Source organism: Metopolophium dirhodum, chromosome 1 (genome assembly GCF_019925205.1).
Source record: "Metopolophium dirhodum isolate CAU chromosome 1, ASM1992520v1, whole genome shotgun sequence".
Lineage (NCBI taxonomy): Eukaryota > Metazoa > Arthropoda > Insecta > Hemiptera > Aphididae > Metopolophium > Metopolophium dirhodum.
This window is the reverse complement of record NC_083560.1, coordinates 66,467,661-66,482,990: the sequence shown is the minus strand read 5'-3', so window position 1 is coordinate 66,482,990 and position 15,330 is coordinate 66,467,661. Positions and strand designations below refer to the sequence as shown.

The 15,330-nt window shown below is 28.4% G+C and overlaps 1 protein-coding gene across 1 annotated transcript; it reads left to right on the top strand.

Annotated features, from left to right (window-relative positions):
• The first annotated feature begins 1,874 nt into the window (after positions 1-1,874).
• On the top strand, positions 1,875-14,184 carry LOC132934702 (pre-mRNA-splicing factor CWC22 homolog). Its single transcript, XM_061001032.1, has 11 exons — positions 1,875-2,116; positions 5,791-5,845; positions 7,354-7,576; positions 7,656-7,784; positions 7,869-8,066; positions 8,763-8,901; positions 8,965-9,108; positions 12,379-12,596; positions 13,223-13,503; positions 13,585-13,692; positions 13,753-14,184. Exons 1-11 carry the CDS (start codon positions 2,044-2,046, stop codon positions 13,793-13,795), a joined length of 1,611 nt encoding a protein of 536 aa, XP_060857015.1. The 5' UTR covers positions 1,875-2,043; the 3' UTR covers positions 13,796-14,184.
• Positions 14,185-15,330: the final 1,146 nt, after the last annotated feature.

Genomic DNA, 15,330 nt, shown 5'->3' with positions numbered 1-15,330 from the left:
GAAAATATTATCGTCGCCTCAGCACATATTGCTTCGCTGGCCTGACCTATGTCAATAATTTACAATTTGAAATATTCCCACCTATATTACATATATATATTAAATTATATTATTTTGTCGACTGTCTACAATATACGACAGTACTATTGATCAGTTGTATACATAATATTATATAGTATACCACAATAGTACCTAAACGCATTTTTATTTTGGGTATTTTCAAACAAATATTAGTTATATGTATAGGTCTATGCCTATACCTAACCAATATTAAATTTAAACAATAGCACAACCTACCTATTTCATAGCAAAGTTTTTACCTGAAAATAAAAACGAATATTTTTAAGTTCAGTTATAGATTTTTATTTATTTGTATTCGTATTAGATACACTGTTCTCTGCACACGGCACAACCGCAGCCAATAACATTCCAGCGATAATTCCGGTATAAGACATATCTGGTAAAACGTCAATACTCTTGTGCCCTTAGTATTGTGCGCGAACAATGGTACCTATATAATTAATAAACTTACACGTTAACTACTGGTAAAAAATATCTCCTATTCGACTTCTATATGATTTCTTGTTATATTTAAGCTCGTAATTTCTATAACGAATTCGATAATCTCTCCGCGGTGCGAGATTTATTATTATTATACGCTTTGACATTATTTGATGAGTAATTTATAGCAGTCAACGTCGGTATTGATAAGTCATGCTGTGCATGCGCGTCAGTAAGTTATAATTCCCTAGTCACGAGTACGACTCATATTATCGTAATATATATATATATATTATATAATATTGTTTACAAATTTCTAAAAATTTCTAAATTACTTATATAATATATTATGATATTAATATATTAGTAAGCGGTTCATTCAGTTCACGTCCTAAATTATTACAATTAGTAGTTAATCGCGCAGAAGAGTCAATTTTCCAAAGCTGTGCGCTGTTAACTTTAGAACAGGTAACGCATAATTATACCATTCTGAAAAGCAAGGTTTTTCTAAATAAATGTCAGCTATATTGTTAATATCAAGTTTCCATGACAGTTACCAAATGTATAGTAGGATACTAAAAATTATATCCAAACATAATAAGTATTTTATTTTCTGTAACCAATGGCAACCATATACATAGGTACCTATACAAACAACCATTTGATTTTTGTTTGCCGATGCAAAATGCCTGTGACATCTTTAAAATGCGATTTTTTAAAAATCATCTTTCAGTGTACTGAAAAGGTTTTGACGACAGTTTTGACTGTACCTATACGTTGATTATAGCCAGTCAGGACATCTTATTTTATGTATACAGATACATACTTAAATATATATACGTTGCCACATAAAATGTGTTATAGTGGCTATACCCGAAGATTGCAATAATTCTGCAGCTGCCTCTCCGGAGTTCAGTCGACCCGCCGGCTGGCTGAGGGTGTAACTAAATAATTTAACTAGGTGAAAACATTACGAGTGTTGGTCTCGTCGAAAACCGAAATAATAATAATAAAAACGGTCGTAATAGTTCAAAAACCTCGGAGAGCCTAACACGAAAACCTTCACCTGTTACCAGGTAAGCGCTCGTGTGCGGGCGAAGGATAGAAGGCGAACACTCTGTGGACGCGTCAAGGCCGATTTAGGGATCTGTCTACAGTGATATTGTTCGACCCCTCGCCCAATTATTACTGCACAGTGCACATCTACACCCCGTTTAAAATGTCATCGCCGCAAACGAATGGATACGATGCTCGTGGACATGGGTCCGTCTTATCTCCTTTACAAAAATAATGTGTTTCCAGCGACGACGACGACGAGCGCGGACGACGGACAACTGCGACGTCGCTCTCTGCGGCGCGCGCCGTTCCATCTATATGACCGCCACCAAACACCACCGTCCTCCGTGTTTCCAGATTGCCGAACATTCGTCCGCCATCCGTAGCCCACTTTAGTAGTACTGCTCATCCGTAACTCATTTTAGTAATCCCGCTCATCCGTAGCTCATTTTAGTAGTTCCGCTCCCGATCGCCGCCGAAATCACGATGTTTGAATTATATTCCGATACAGAAGAGCCGCAGCAACTGCCACGCGATTTATACGCCCGAAGACGTAATTGTGAGTATGATATACCTTCTATAATATTAGTTATTACCTATCATAATATTATATAGGCAGTATAAAATATAGTATAATATGTGTGTAGTATTTATCACCGAAAATAATTCAATACTGTTATTGGTACCTTGAATCTATAGGTATCCGGTTGGTAATTGAAAATGTTGTTACTCTCATTATAATTATATAGGTACTATTATACCAGCTATATGACGATCGCGCGTACAACACGGTCGTATAATATTATGTACCCGCACAGTGTTTTTGAGGCAAATACGCGTTTCGGAACCACTACGGTCGACCATATTACCATTACAACTCTATAATAGTTATTTAAGTATATAATTTTTATTGTTCCTAAATCTCGATTATTTCAGATTTACAAAAATTCCATATTCTTTTACTTTAGTCGGACATTAGTTGGTGACATCGACTCTTGCATACTTATAGCTCTATAAGATGAATTCATTGGCTCAAATAGGTGAAATTCTCCGTGGGGGATCCAGTCCTATCGTATAATAGTATAACAGCTCTGTAGTAGAAAGTTAAGAATAATGTATTAAGTATTTATAAAAATATTATAAATTGTCGCTCTCATTGTATAAGTTGAGATTGCTTGTTAAGATTTTACGAGCTATGGCCTTCCAACCATATTTTGCGCATTACACTGTACCTATCTATTTACCTACTGGTATTCTTCTGGTATATAGTAACTCTGGTATATGGAACTTATGTTGTTTTTTCCATTGCAAATATATTAAAATAATTTTATTTTTAATTGATTTTCAAATGATTGAGTTGGTCAATTGTATTATTAAAATTAATGTTTGAATCGCATTTCTTTATGAGTAATTTTATTTTGCGTATGCCGGAAATTTGGGTTACACAAATATTTAGGTATTTGTTATTTTGCGATTGCGTAAATACAGTCCATTTTTATTATATGTTACGAACTTGTGTCAACTTATAGGTACTATAGGTAATAATGGATCATTATTTTATCTGTAAACACTCATCATCTTTAAAATAATTAGGTATTAAGGTCTTTGAAAATAATTTTTTTCACATAATTACAACAAATCGTATCATTATAATTTTTCTTTTTAAACGACTACATGCATTTTTTATTTCATGTTCCGAAGAAGAATATTATTCTGAGAATTTTGTTAGGTACATAAAAATCGATTCGCTATTTAAGATTAGTATGAGTTTATCTCCTATTGTAGAATTCTTCATCCCAAAAATACATGTCTTCTATTTTCATTATGGGTACCAGTGTATCTCAGTCCCTATATTATTGTTCTTATAATTGTAACAGATTGCGACAAAAAAATTTTAAAAATGATCGGAATATCTACAAGTTTTAAGTGACACTAACGGGCGATTTCTTGATCACGTAACTTCAATTAAATCTTTCTTCCCCATTATCACATAATATACACATTGTGCATAGGTACATCTATAGATTATTTAGTATATTCAAATAAACAATAAAAAGATAAGTGCGTAGTTGTGGATAAATTATTTTGCGTCCTTGTGTCGTTCCATTCTACCCCACTCATCTAAATTGTAAATAGATACCTACTCTTAGGTATAAACTACAAATTATAGTTTATAAACAATGAACTAATAGTTGACAACTAGATTTATCATAACACAATTCACGGGAAAATATTTTGCCTTGGAATATAAAATACATTTTTTTTTTCATTTAAAAATGTTAAAAATTTAAAAATAAATAACAATGATAGAGAAATATAAAAAAAGTTTTAACATAAACTTTGCAAGAAATTTAATTTCAATTTTTCGAGATAAATAGTTGCTGCTAAAAGAATGATTTTGTAAAAGTACTGTATACAGTATAACGGTTTAGTTCATCGTTATAGATTATAATATTACAAAAATTGTACCCATTCTATATAAAAAGTTAAAAGGTTAAAATTGATTACAAAATATTCAATGCCTTATTATATTTCCATCTTTGTCATATTATAATATGAGAATATTCAATATTACATTTTATTTTTTTAGAAAGACCTAAATGATCATTGTGAAGTATAATTTAGTATTCTAGCTGTTCATTTATTACTTATTAGTTATTACTGTCTTATTAGTAGGTAGGGCGTGGATTTCAATGCAAAATAAATTTTTTTTTGGTTGATCTTAGACAATGCTTTCATTCATTACATAATTTGTTGCATGTAACAAATGCTTCAAAGCTAAACATTTTATTTTGCATTTTTGAATATTTCAACGTTTTTTTATTTTTAGAGCATATTTACCATTATTGGGTCATTTTTGTTGGTTTTAATGCATATTTTTTCAATTTAGGTACTATAAAATAACCGTCACCCGTACTCAGATAAATAACAAATAATTAGTGAGTTCGTGTTACATCACGGTCGTGTTTCGTATGTTTTTATTTCATGTTTGTAATTTTAATAGGGATAAATATGTGTTAAATAATGTCCTCTAAAAAATTATTATGGTATTTTTAAGGTCATTTTTGCGGTAAAATGCATTTTTTAAGGGCATTAATTAAATTTTTCACATTTTTAAAGAATTTTTTAGGCCATAATTGCGTTTTTTCTAAGGCCTTTTTAGGTATTTTTTAGGGCATTAAAATCCACGCCCTACTTATTAGATATAATTAAACGAACTATAAATTCTTACGATACAAAACAGCTATAGTAGTATTGTATATCTTGTGTATAGTATACATTTGTCTGGTTATATTGTGTCCATTTGATAACAAAATATCAATTTTCCGTATTAACAAAACAAAATTCACTGTTAGTCTTTATTCAAAAATAATTGTATAATAATTGAATACATGTAGACTTTTATGTCTTCCAATAATATTTATTGAACTTATATGATTATCAAATCATATAAATGAACCTTCGAGTTTAAAGTTTATGTATATTTAATAATATATATATAATCTAGTATCTATACGCTTGATATACAATAATAATGTAAATTTGATAACAAAAATGAAAAGAAAAAAGGTATAGATGGTATGGTTACAGGTGGATATAGGTGACTGTAACCAAAAATGAGATACCGTGGAATTCTTTCACTGTTATAATAATTTCAAATTAAAATATAATATACAAATCATTGTTAATTTTATAACTACCTATACAGAGTGTCCCGTGAGGATACCCATTAGCCATTAAAGGGGGACTCGAACGAAAAACGAAAACCGGTTTTGCCGGTTAAAAAATTAAATTATGTGTAATCCTTGTCTCTGTGAGTTTAATAAAATAAAAAAAAAGATTTATGATATATTTATTATCTCGGGAGATATCGAAATGGGTAAATTCTCGCAGGACATTCCGTATATTATTAATAATATAACTAATATAAGGAATGTTATATTATAAGGATACAAATCAAATAATTTCATAGGTACACAGTTATTAATTTTCAATAGCAATTTAAAAGTACACTGCCATTTGTTTTTTGGCTTTCTATTTCTAAAAGTATTTAGTAAGAACACCAAATTAATATGGTTCACTATAAGTTTTATTGTAACATTGTGGAATATACTAATACATTGTTACGAATTGTAATGTTACTTTCGTGTCTTTAAAATAAATGTACCTATATATATATATATATATATTACACTTTTATATTAACTTTAATATTATAATATATATTTACAGATTCAAAAAATAACAAGGCAAAAAAGATGGTCATCAATAAATATAACGAACTTAGGTAAGTTGAAAATTATTTTATTTTTTGATTAAACATATAAAGTAAATTGTTTATAACACGGGCCATGGTTTCAGAGTATTATAAATTTATTTTTTGATATATAATTAGGTAATATTTATTGAAAGAAAAATAAAAGTGTTCAAGAGATTAGCAAGGATGCTGTTGTAGCTAATTATGGGGTACATTTAAAAATGGGTTATAAAATATAGGTATTAATGTATTTATTCTTGTACGTATACGAATTTAAGTTCTTATGTGCCTCCCTTTGAGTCAGCATTACATTATAACATTATATCATTATGTAAAAAGGTCACATTTTTATTATAAACCATGAAATGCCACATATCAACAAATTTGGGAATGCATCCGGCATCGGGATTAAATTAATAAGACCCTGGTGACCAAATGATTAGGTTAGGCATCTGTGTTAGGTTATGGCGTAGTATTGTGTTTTGAACCCACACCGTGTGTTATTTTTGATTCTAAGTGACAAATGTGTTGGTCTTAAATGATGTTTTTTCTATTTGTTTTATTTTTCACATTTTTCTTCAATATTCAACATTGACAGGTAGTGGTTTCTTGGCATATTTTTATCTTGTTGGTACTTTGGCAAGAAAGATGATCAAGAGTTACTTTTTTTAGTAATTGGAAAAAGCGGAAAAACAGTAATATTTATGCAATTAATGATTTCGTTTTTTTGTTATAAATCAGAAAGGAATAATGGTAGAGACCTGACGTATATTTTGAATTTTTTGGGCTAGGTATATAATATTTATAGACGTTTGAATTTTTTTTTTATGTTGATAATAATTTTGTTTCTCGGTTTAAATATTTAAAAATGTAATACAATACTATTCATAAGTTATTCCTATATACACAAGTATAAAAAGTGTTTTCATAAATTCATAAATTAATCACTTGATCCTCATCTGCCACTGATCAAAAAAAAAAAAGTTAAAAATCAAAATATATATTATTGTTTCATGATTGATTTAAATACCCATGCGTGATTTAAACTTATGCATTTATACACATACCTACTCCATAGACTGCATGATTTCATGAATGTAATACTTCGCGATGTTACTGGCCTAATCACAGATTGGCATTGCCAGCAAATGGAAATGTGTTCGTTTAGGCTATATACCAGTGATCTCAAACACGCGGCCCGCAACTCTTTCGATGTGGCCCGCAATATTTCAACAATTTTCCCCATTAGAAATTCTGCCAAAACACAACACACACGTGTACCAACGTACCCAATTTAAAACCTACAGTTCCCCCCCCCACATTCAATGGCCTAAGTTGCCGTGGGTCATCCAAAAAAATTTCCAAATTCCAAATTCCAAGAACCTTCTAATCCCAAATGTAATTAAATTGTTAATGAAAATCACATTTTTCTTGTGTTTTATAGTTTTACATATGTATGTGAAAAATTTAGGAGAATAAAAAAAAAAAATTATTTTTAATTATTATTGTATCTTTAATTTATTATTTGGTTATTTTAGTCTATCCGATCAGAGAAGTTATTGGGATGATTTAAGCATTTCCATTGAAACGGCAGTATCAAAGTTAAATCCTGGAAATATAAGAACAACGAGTACGAAATTGATTAAATTAAATATTATGCGTGGGAAAGGCTTGCTGTGTCGGTCGATCATGGAATCACAATCCCAATCACCCAACTTTACGCATATTTATGCAACGTTGGTTTCATTTATCAACAACGATGTAAGTAAACAGATTTTAATTATTTGTTAAAAAACAATTTCGCCCACTAATACTTATGAATGTTCTTATACACATTTAGTTTCCGAACGTAGCTGAACTTCTTCTGGTGCGGTGTATTTGTGTGTTTGCTGATGCTTACAAATGCAAAGATGAGAATAAGTATGTGCCACCGGTATTATTTATTGCACATCTAGTGCAAAACAATGTTGTAAGTTATGTTAATTAAATCGTATACTATTGGATTTGAATAATGTATACATTTTCTAACGATGTACGTCTATTGTTAATCTAGGCCAGAGACTGCAGGTTGGTATTAGAAATAATACAAACATTAATAAAAACGCCAAATTTACATTCGATTGGCTTGGTAGACGATATTTTGAAAGTATGTGGTGAAAAATTGAATTCGAATCCACAGAATGATTTAGACTTAAAATACACGTTTGATAAGTTGCAAAATATTTCACAAGATGACCATATTGATGAATCGGTAAATTAATACTTTTTATACTTACTATTTAAATTAAAGATAAGATTTAACCTAATTCAAATATCAATACATTTCATATTACAACATTTTTGATAATTTGCACATCGTCATTTTTTTACCTATAGTTTTCAAGCTGAGTTTAAAAATATTGATTGCTTATAGACTTAGTGACAAATTATAATTAACAAATCATTTTTTTTAATATCAGTGAGGTACCTAGGATTTTTATAAAAATGGTTTTATAAAACATGACTTGGTTAATGTACTTAAATATTTGTTAAAATTATATTTTTTTAATCATATAGTCATATATATTATATATACAATATACCTACTGTGTTTTAAATTACAGTTTAATTAAGTTTCATAATAACTATCAAATTATTGTTTGGAATACCAATTATTTTCCTATTACATAGACTTTTTCAATAAATTAAATTATTTTAAAGTTAATACATTAACTTAGTAAGTAGGTGCCTACCCTAGGTGGCTCGATACTATAAATTAAGATAATTTCGAATTATTGGTAGGTTTAATTTTTTTGGAATCCAAATATACACCCAGATCTGTAAATATAGATTCTATTAGTTATCACTATTCAACCACTAAAATTATTTGATTATTTGATATGTAGGAATTTGTTAAACAATTATTGAAGTACATGAGTTTATTTCAAATAATAAAATCGTATTTCAGGTTCAATGTTTGGCAAGAACTATATTGCTAGCATATCAAAAGCATTTCGAGGACGATCAGCAGTTATTAGTAGATCCTCATAAACAATACGTTAATTTTTCGATTTTAGATCAACATTTCGATCCACAGTATGAACTAGGTAATTATTTACCATTCACATTAAAACAATATCGTTTTCATTTAAATATTTTTTTTTCTTTAGATAATTTTGTGTATGATCTGGATTTCAAAGCTACTGAGATTATATATAAACAATTTTCTAGAGAAATATTAAAATCGAAATCTAAACGATGTTATTTTTCAATTTATGATCTAGATGAAATGGCTGACGACGAAGATGAATGTGGTAAGAATTTAACCTATTTAAAAGAAATAGGTAGTTAGCCCAAACATATATTTAAAAAAAAAGTGGATAAGTGAATGTCACTCTGCTGTACAGTAGATTACAAGTGGGTCACTGTAATGGATGGTGTAAAATTTGAATTCAATGATATAATATCATTGTATAAGAAAAACGATTCCGAGAGAATACGGTCAGTCAGCCTATGATATTACCAAGTATATTTGATGATATTATTGTGAATAAAGTAATTTATTAGAGATGTAAAATGTACGTAAATTTTGATAATTTTGGTATGTTACCATAGGAACACCCCCAGAAACTCCTCTCTGACGCATTTTAATGAACTTATTATTATGGTAATATTAATTTTTTTTATTTACAGAATAGTAAAGTGTTCAATTGACCACCTTGGTTGTTATTTTTAAATTTTTTAAATTTTGTGACTGGGGTTCTAGTTCTAATATGTGTAAAAAACACTAAAAATTATGTATAGTCGTATAGAACATTTAAAAATAATTAGAGAAGTTTAACCGGTGCCCCAAAGCCTTCAAAAGTTTAATATTACCTATTAATATTTTAAGGATAAAACAAATTTTAATTGATTAGACAATTTATAATTGTTTCTACATTTTTAATTAATTTCAGTAAATATTTTATTTTGCATGGGTGTAATATAATTATTCCGTCAGTGCTTTTGTTGGAATTTAAATATTTTGGTTAGGTGCCTATAACATCAACAACAAAAAACAAAATAAAGTCAACTCTAGTCTTTTAGTTTTATTTATTCCAGTTCACAATCTTTGTGTTAGTTATTTCTCTCTATATATATATTAGTTAAAATTATAATTATGAATTTAATAACAAAAAATAAAAAGTAATTTTTTAATTTTAATATTTTAAAGGTACAAATAAATAATAATGAACTGACACAAATTAAAAAAAAATTTGACTAAGTGAGCGAACGTGAAAATGTTGAATAAGTTTTAAATGATTAGGTTGATAATAATTAAGAACTTATAATCGTAGTAATGACTGATGAGGCACAACAGGTATATAAGTGGTGTAACCACTGTAACGGATAAAGTATTTATAACGTGGTTTGTTATCTATATCTGTGATAAAATCAAATTTATATAAATTGCGATAATAATTGATCGTATCAGATATTCTTATGGTGTATGTTTAATGTTATGTAGTAGGTATACTATACTATCAGTGGTTTTGGACGTTTTACATTTTATAATATAAACTATTCTATTATATTAATATGTTATGACTAATGAATATTGGCACCGTGAAGACGTTTAATTTGAGGTGTCACATGCTACTTTTTTCGGTAAAAAAATAATTGGTAAATTTACGAGGTAAACATTTACCGAGCTTAAATCTTTATAATTTATATATAACATATTTACGTGGAGCCTTGTTTTCAATTTTCAATCTTTAGCTATAAAAGTTGAACATTTTATAAATTTTTAACTACAAAATAATTATTAAATTTTAAATTTGATAAATTTTGTGAAAATTTGAACTTTAAACGCTTATAAAAAAAATTCGTGCCTATGAATTTTTAATATTTTTCAACTGCCATTGGATATATCAGGAGCCTTGTATTAAATTTTCACGCATTTTTACCCAATAAATAAAATTTTATTGATATTTATAGAACGTCCGTAAACAGCTCAAAAAGAGTCAAATTATTTTCAAAATTTTATCGTGTATAGAAAATGCTAATATAAATATTCAGTGAAACTTTCAAATATCTACAGTCATACGTTTTTTAATTACAACAAAAGAAGAAAATCGTTACATCGAGTGAATATCAAATGTTGTAAAAATATGAATTTCAAACAGTCATATAAATTTAATTTGACTTTCTTGACATTTTTTTTTTGATAAAGGTAGACAAACTTATGGATAATCTTGTATTACATTTTAAAATCTTAGATTTAAAAAGAAAAATTTTTATGAATTCTCAACTTTTTCCTTAATTTTTCTTTAGTTTTTCACTGCGCTTTTGAAAACTACTGGAACATTTTTACTTTTGAATCCCAAACTACCAACTTGATTCACTTTCCTATCAGAAAAAATACTGTTGAAGAAAATCCAAGCAATTTTACTGTCCTAAAAGGTGATGACAGACACAAAAAAAAAAATAAAAAAAAAACACACATCATTGTAAAATCAATACATTCATCGTTCCACTCTGAATCTTAAGATATTGTTTACATTTAAAATATTCATTTAAATCATATTATACATATAGAGGGTCCATTTAAAGCTCATCTATTAACCCTTGTGAATTTAGCAGCGCAAGAACTGCAGTTAACTTATAAAACAATTTAACACATTTGTTAGAGAGTTGTTAGTGATTGTTTAACAACTTCCTAAGTTTGTTGGACTCTATCTTCGGTGCTAAACATTTTAACTTTTGCACTGCTATTTTCACGCCGCAGCAGCACAAAAGTTGGATAAATCAATAAATATATAAAAAAATATATAATATTTTATTTATCGTGTAAAGGTTAGTATAAAATAATTTTTCTGATAGTTTCAGATTGGTTGCAGTTATAGCGTATAATATATCGTACGAACTTAGTGCAATGTGTCATTATATATGTTACACGTTATGGGATGGTGTATTTTGGGTAGTCCACGATGACCTCCAACGTACAATTAAACGAATGCATAATATTTAAAACATTTTAATAATACCAAATTTGATATTTTATGTATCAATGTATTTATGTAAATATTAATTTTTAAAGATCAAGATAACATTTTAAATAACATGTACATATACTTTAAATATTTACCCTCAATAAAAAAATTGTTTTACTAATAATAAATGTATTTATTATTATTTTCAGTATGAATAAAAAATGTAGTAACTTTATAAAAATTGTTGTAGATATTTTAAACTTAACCTTTATACTTTTATAATTTTGTGCTGCCGCAGTGAAGAAAGCAGTGCAAAAATCTGAAGTGTTCTAGCGTCGAAAATAATGTCTAAAAATCTTAAATACTATCTACAAAATATAAAATAAATATTTTTCTTTCATCATTAACTAATTTAATCAATATTTTTTTATATAAGTATTTTTAATTGAGTAGAACAATAACCAAGTGTTGTGGACAGTTATAGTTATGCACCGATAACTTTTATTCCTTATAACCTCTATACTATCTATTCCCTACTACATACATTATCCATAATATATGATTAAATATTATAAATACTTCTTAATGTTTAATAATTATTTGTTAACACAGAGACAGAGACAAACATGCTAATATTAAGTAATCGTTTAGCAAAAAAAAAAATTATTTGCATGATGGTAAATTCGAATTTACTTCCATCTCAGATCGCCCTTGAATTAATGGCAATTAAAATGAAACCTGGTCAAGAAATAGTACTGTGCATGGAATATATGGAATGCTGTTTTGAAAATAGTGCTGTATACAATAAGCATTTTGCAGATATAATACAAGTAAAAATTCAATTATAAAATATAATAATTTTACTAAACTTTACACTAATATTTGTGGTCTTGTATCCAGTGGCGTATTTAGGTTTTAGGAATGGGGGGGGGGGGGAGGTATGATTTTATCTAGTAGCCAGGCCTTTAAAGTTAGAGGCCTTAAGTTAAGACTACGAAAACTTTTGCATATTATATACAGCCTAAGAGGGGGGGGGGGTTGATCCCCTTGATCCCCCCTCATAAATACGCCACTGCTTGTATCTATTACTATACTCCCAGACCACAGTATATCTTTACTATATCAGTGATTAAATCAACCATTTAAAATAAAATAATTTGAAAAATATTTTTATATTTTTTATATTAAACGTAATTTTAGGTACCTATGTATCTATTATCTATATTCTACATTTAAATATAAACTGATAGTTTACTGTTATAAATATTACTCATAGAGGACATGAGCATTTTTGTTTTAATATAAGAGGTTATAAATATTGTGACTCAGTCGCAATGTTTAATACGCAGTTTTGAGAATGGTTTAGCTACATTGAATGAAAATGACAAATATCAATGTATAGTACTTTGGAATATCATCGAAATGTTTTTTCTTAGTTTTATTATATTTTTTTCAGAGTTGTTGTGCATTGAACCCTTTGATGGTTGGATCACTGGAATTAATTTTCAGGCTTATTGTGAACGTCGTCGATCAGGGCCAAATTATCAGCCTAAAAAACTTGGCAAAATTGTTTGCGCAACTTTTATCTTCAAATTCAATTTCTTGGAATATATTTTCATCAGTACACCTGGCTGAAATTGGAAACTCTTATCGCGGTAAAACATATTTTACGGAACTGTTCAAAAGTTTGATTCTTCTTATGGGACGCGATGCTGTAAAAGAACGTCTTTTGGATCCGTGAGTATTTAATTTTTACATACCTAAATATTTGGGTTCCATACTTCCATATATTATGTATATATTAAATTTATATTTTAGTTCCCTACAACAATCGTTCGCTGGTTTATTTCCGTTAAATGATGGAGTATATCATAATTATTTATATTGCCATTTTTTTTTCGCGGAGATCGATTTATATGACGTAATGTAAGTGTTGATCATTCAAACCATTTTAATAATTTATTAATTATCCCTTTTTAATTTTAGTGTTCCATTCCAAGAATCTTTAATACGAGGCGTACCCGTTTAACTTTACGACTGAAGACTTTTTCCTATTGATTGCAGTGACAGCAATCCTAACAATTACATAATTAAATATTGTATTCTTTAATTTTTTTTTTTATTTTTTTATTATTGTATTCTAATTAAAATATGTCACATGAATTATTATTACATGTTATCTATACTATTTTTCGATTCATTTAATTTATATAATTTATCAATAGTTATTGAAAGTTATTTTTATAAATGCTGTATCGATTATTTCAATTAATTTTAAGTAAATTGTGAACAGGGAATTGTGAACAAGGAATTGTGAACAGGGAATTGTGAACAGGGATGCATATTTGTTATTTTTATAATTATCGAAATAATTGTTGTTTAAACGAGAGCTATAGCACTGAATACAATACATATCCATTATTGGTTATAACTTATAACGATTTTAAAAATGGATGAACATAATTATCCAATGTTATGATAAATATAACTATTAATTAATATTACATATTTTATACATTATACAATTACTGTTTTATTATTATTATTTTTTTTAACAATAAACAGTTTTACTATAAAAAAACTACAAACTGGTTCAAATTGTAATCTCCGTTATTAAACAAATGTGTATCATCGAGTTGTATGTACTCCTATATTTTCAGCTTGGCCAATGTTAAGAAAGTGCTACACCACTACACATTTAGAAGTAAGAATATTATCTAGAGTACCTCTTAGGGTTTTTTATATATTTATTTTAAAGCAAGTTATAAGGATTTGTAAACTGTTTGTGCATTTTAAAATACTCATAACTTGCTTTAAAATTAATATCTAAAAAAAACCTACGAGGTTCACTAGATAGTAATATTACCTTTACATTTTATAAGAGGTAAATTAACTTTAATTTTGAACTAACAGAGCTAAACGTGATCTGCTGATCGATTTGGTATGTTATGCGTTTGTAAGACGGAGAGAACGGATGTAGCTCCCTCCTAATGGGACACGTACGTTTGCAATATCCTGCTGTGACTAGCGACGAATTTATGGATTGGGTGGCAAGGGGTACTATTGTGCCAAGCGTCATAATGTAATATTATTTTAAGGATTTAAGGGCTGCTGTTTTGTCATTTGCCGTCCACAACGTATAACCTCCTTTTTTCTTCTTTCGTCAATCAATAGACGTAATAAATGTATATAATTATATATATGTGATAGCATCATTAAGCTAATGGCCTTAGTTGCCGGACTCAAGATCAATTAAAAATAAAAAGATAGCATCAACGATGCAAATTAGGTAATAACGTAAATGCCTAGCCTATATTATCACAAATTCCTAACATTAGTAGTCGATATCGTCAATGCCTAGGCATTAACTGACAACATAGGCAAGGTTGTAAAATTCAAATATTTTGTTAACACATTTACAACTTTGATCATGGAAAATTACCTATCAGGCATAATTGCCTGAAAATAATGGACATAAGCGTTATTTCCTAGTCAATATCAAATACTGTCTAATTTGATCGGAAATATCGTTATTAACGTTAATTCCTTAATTTACGTCTTTGC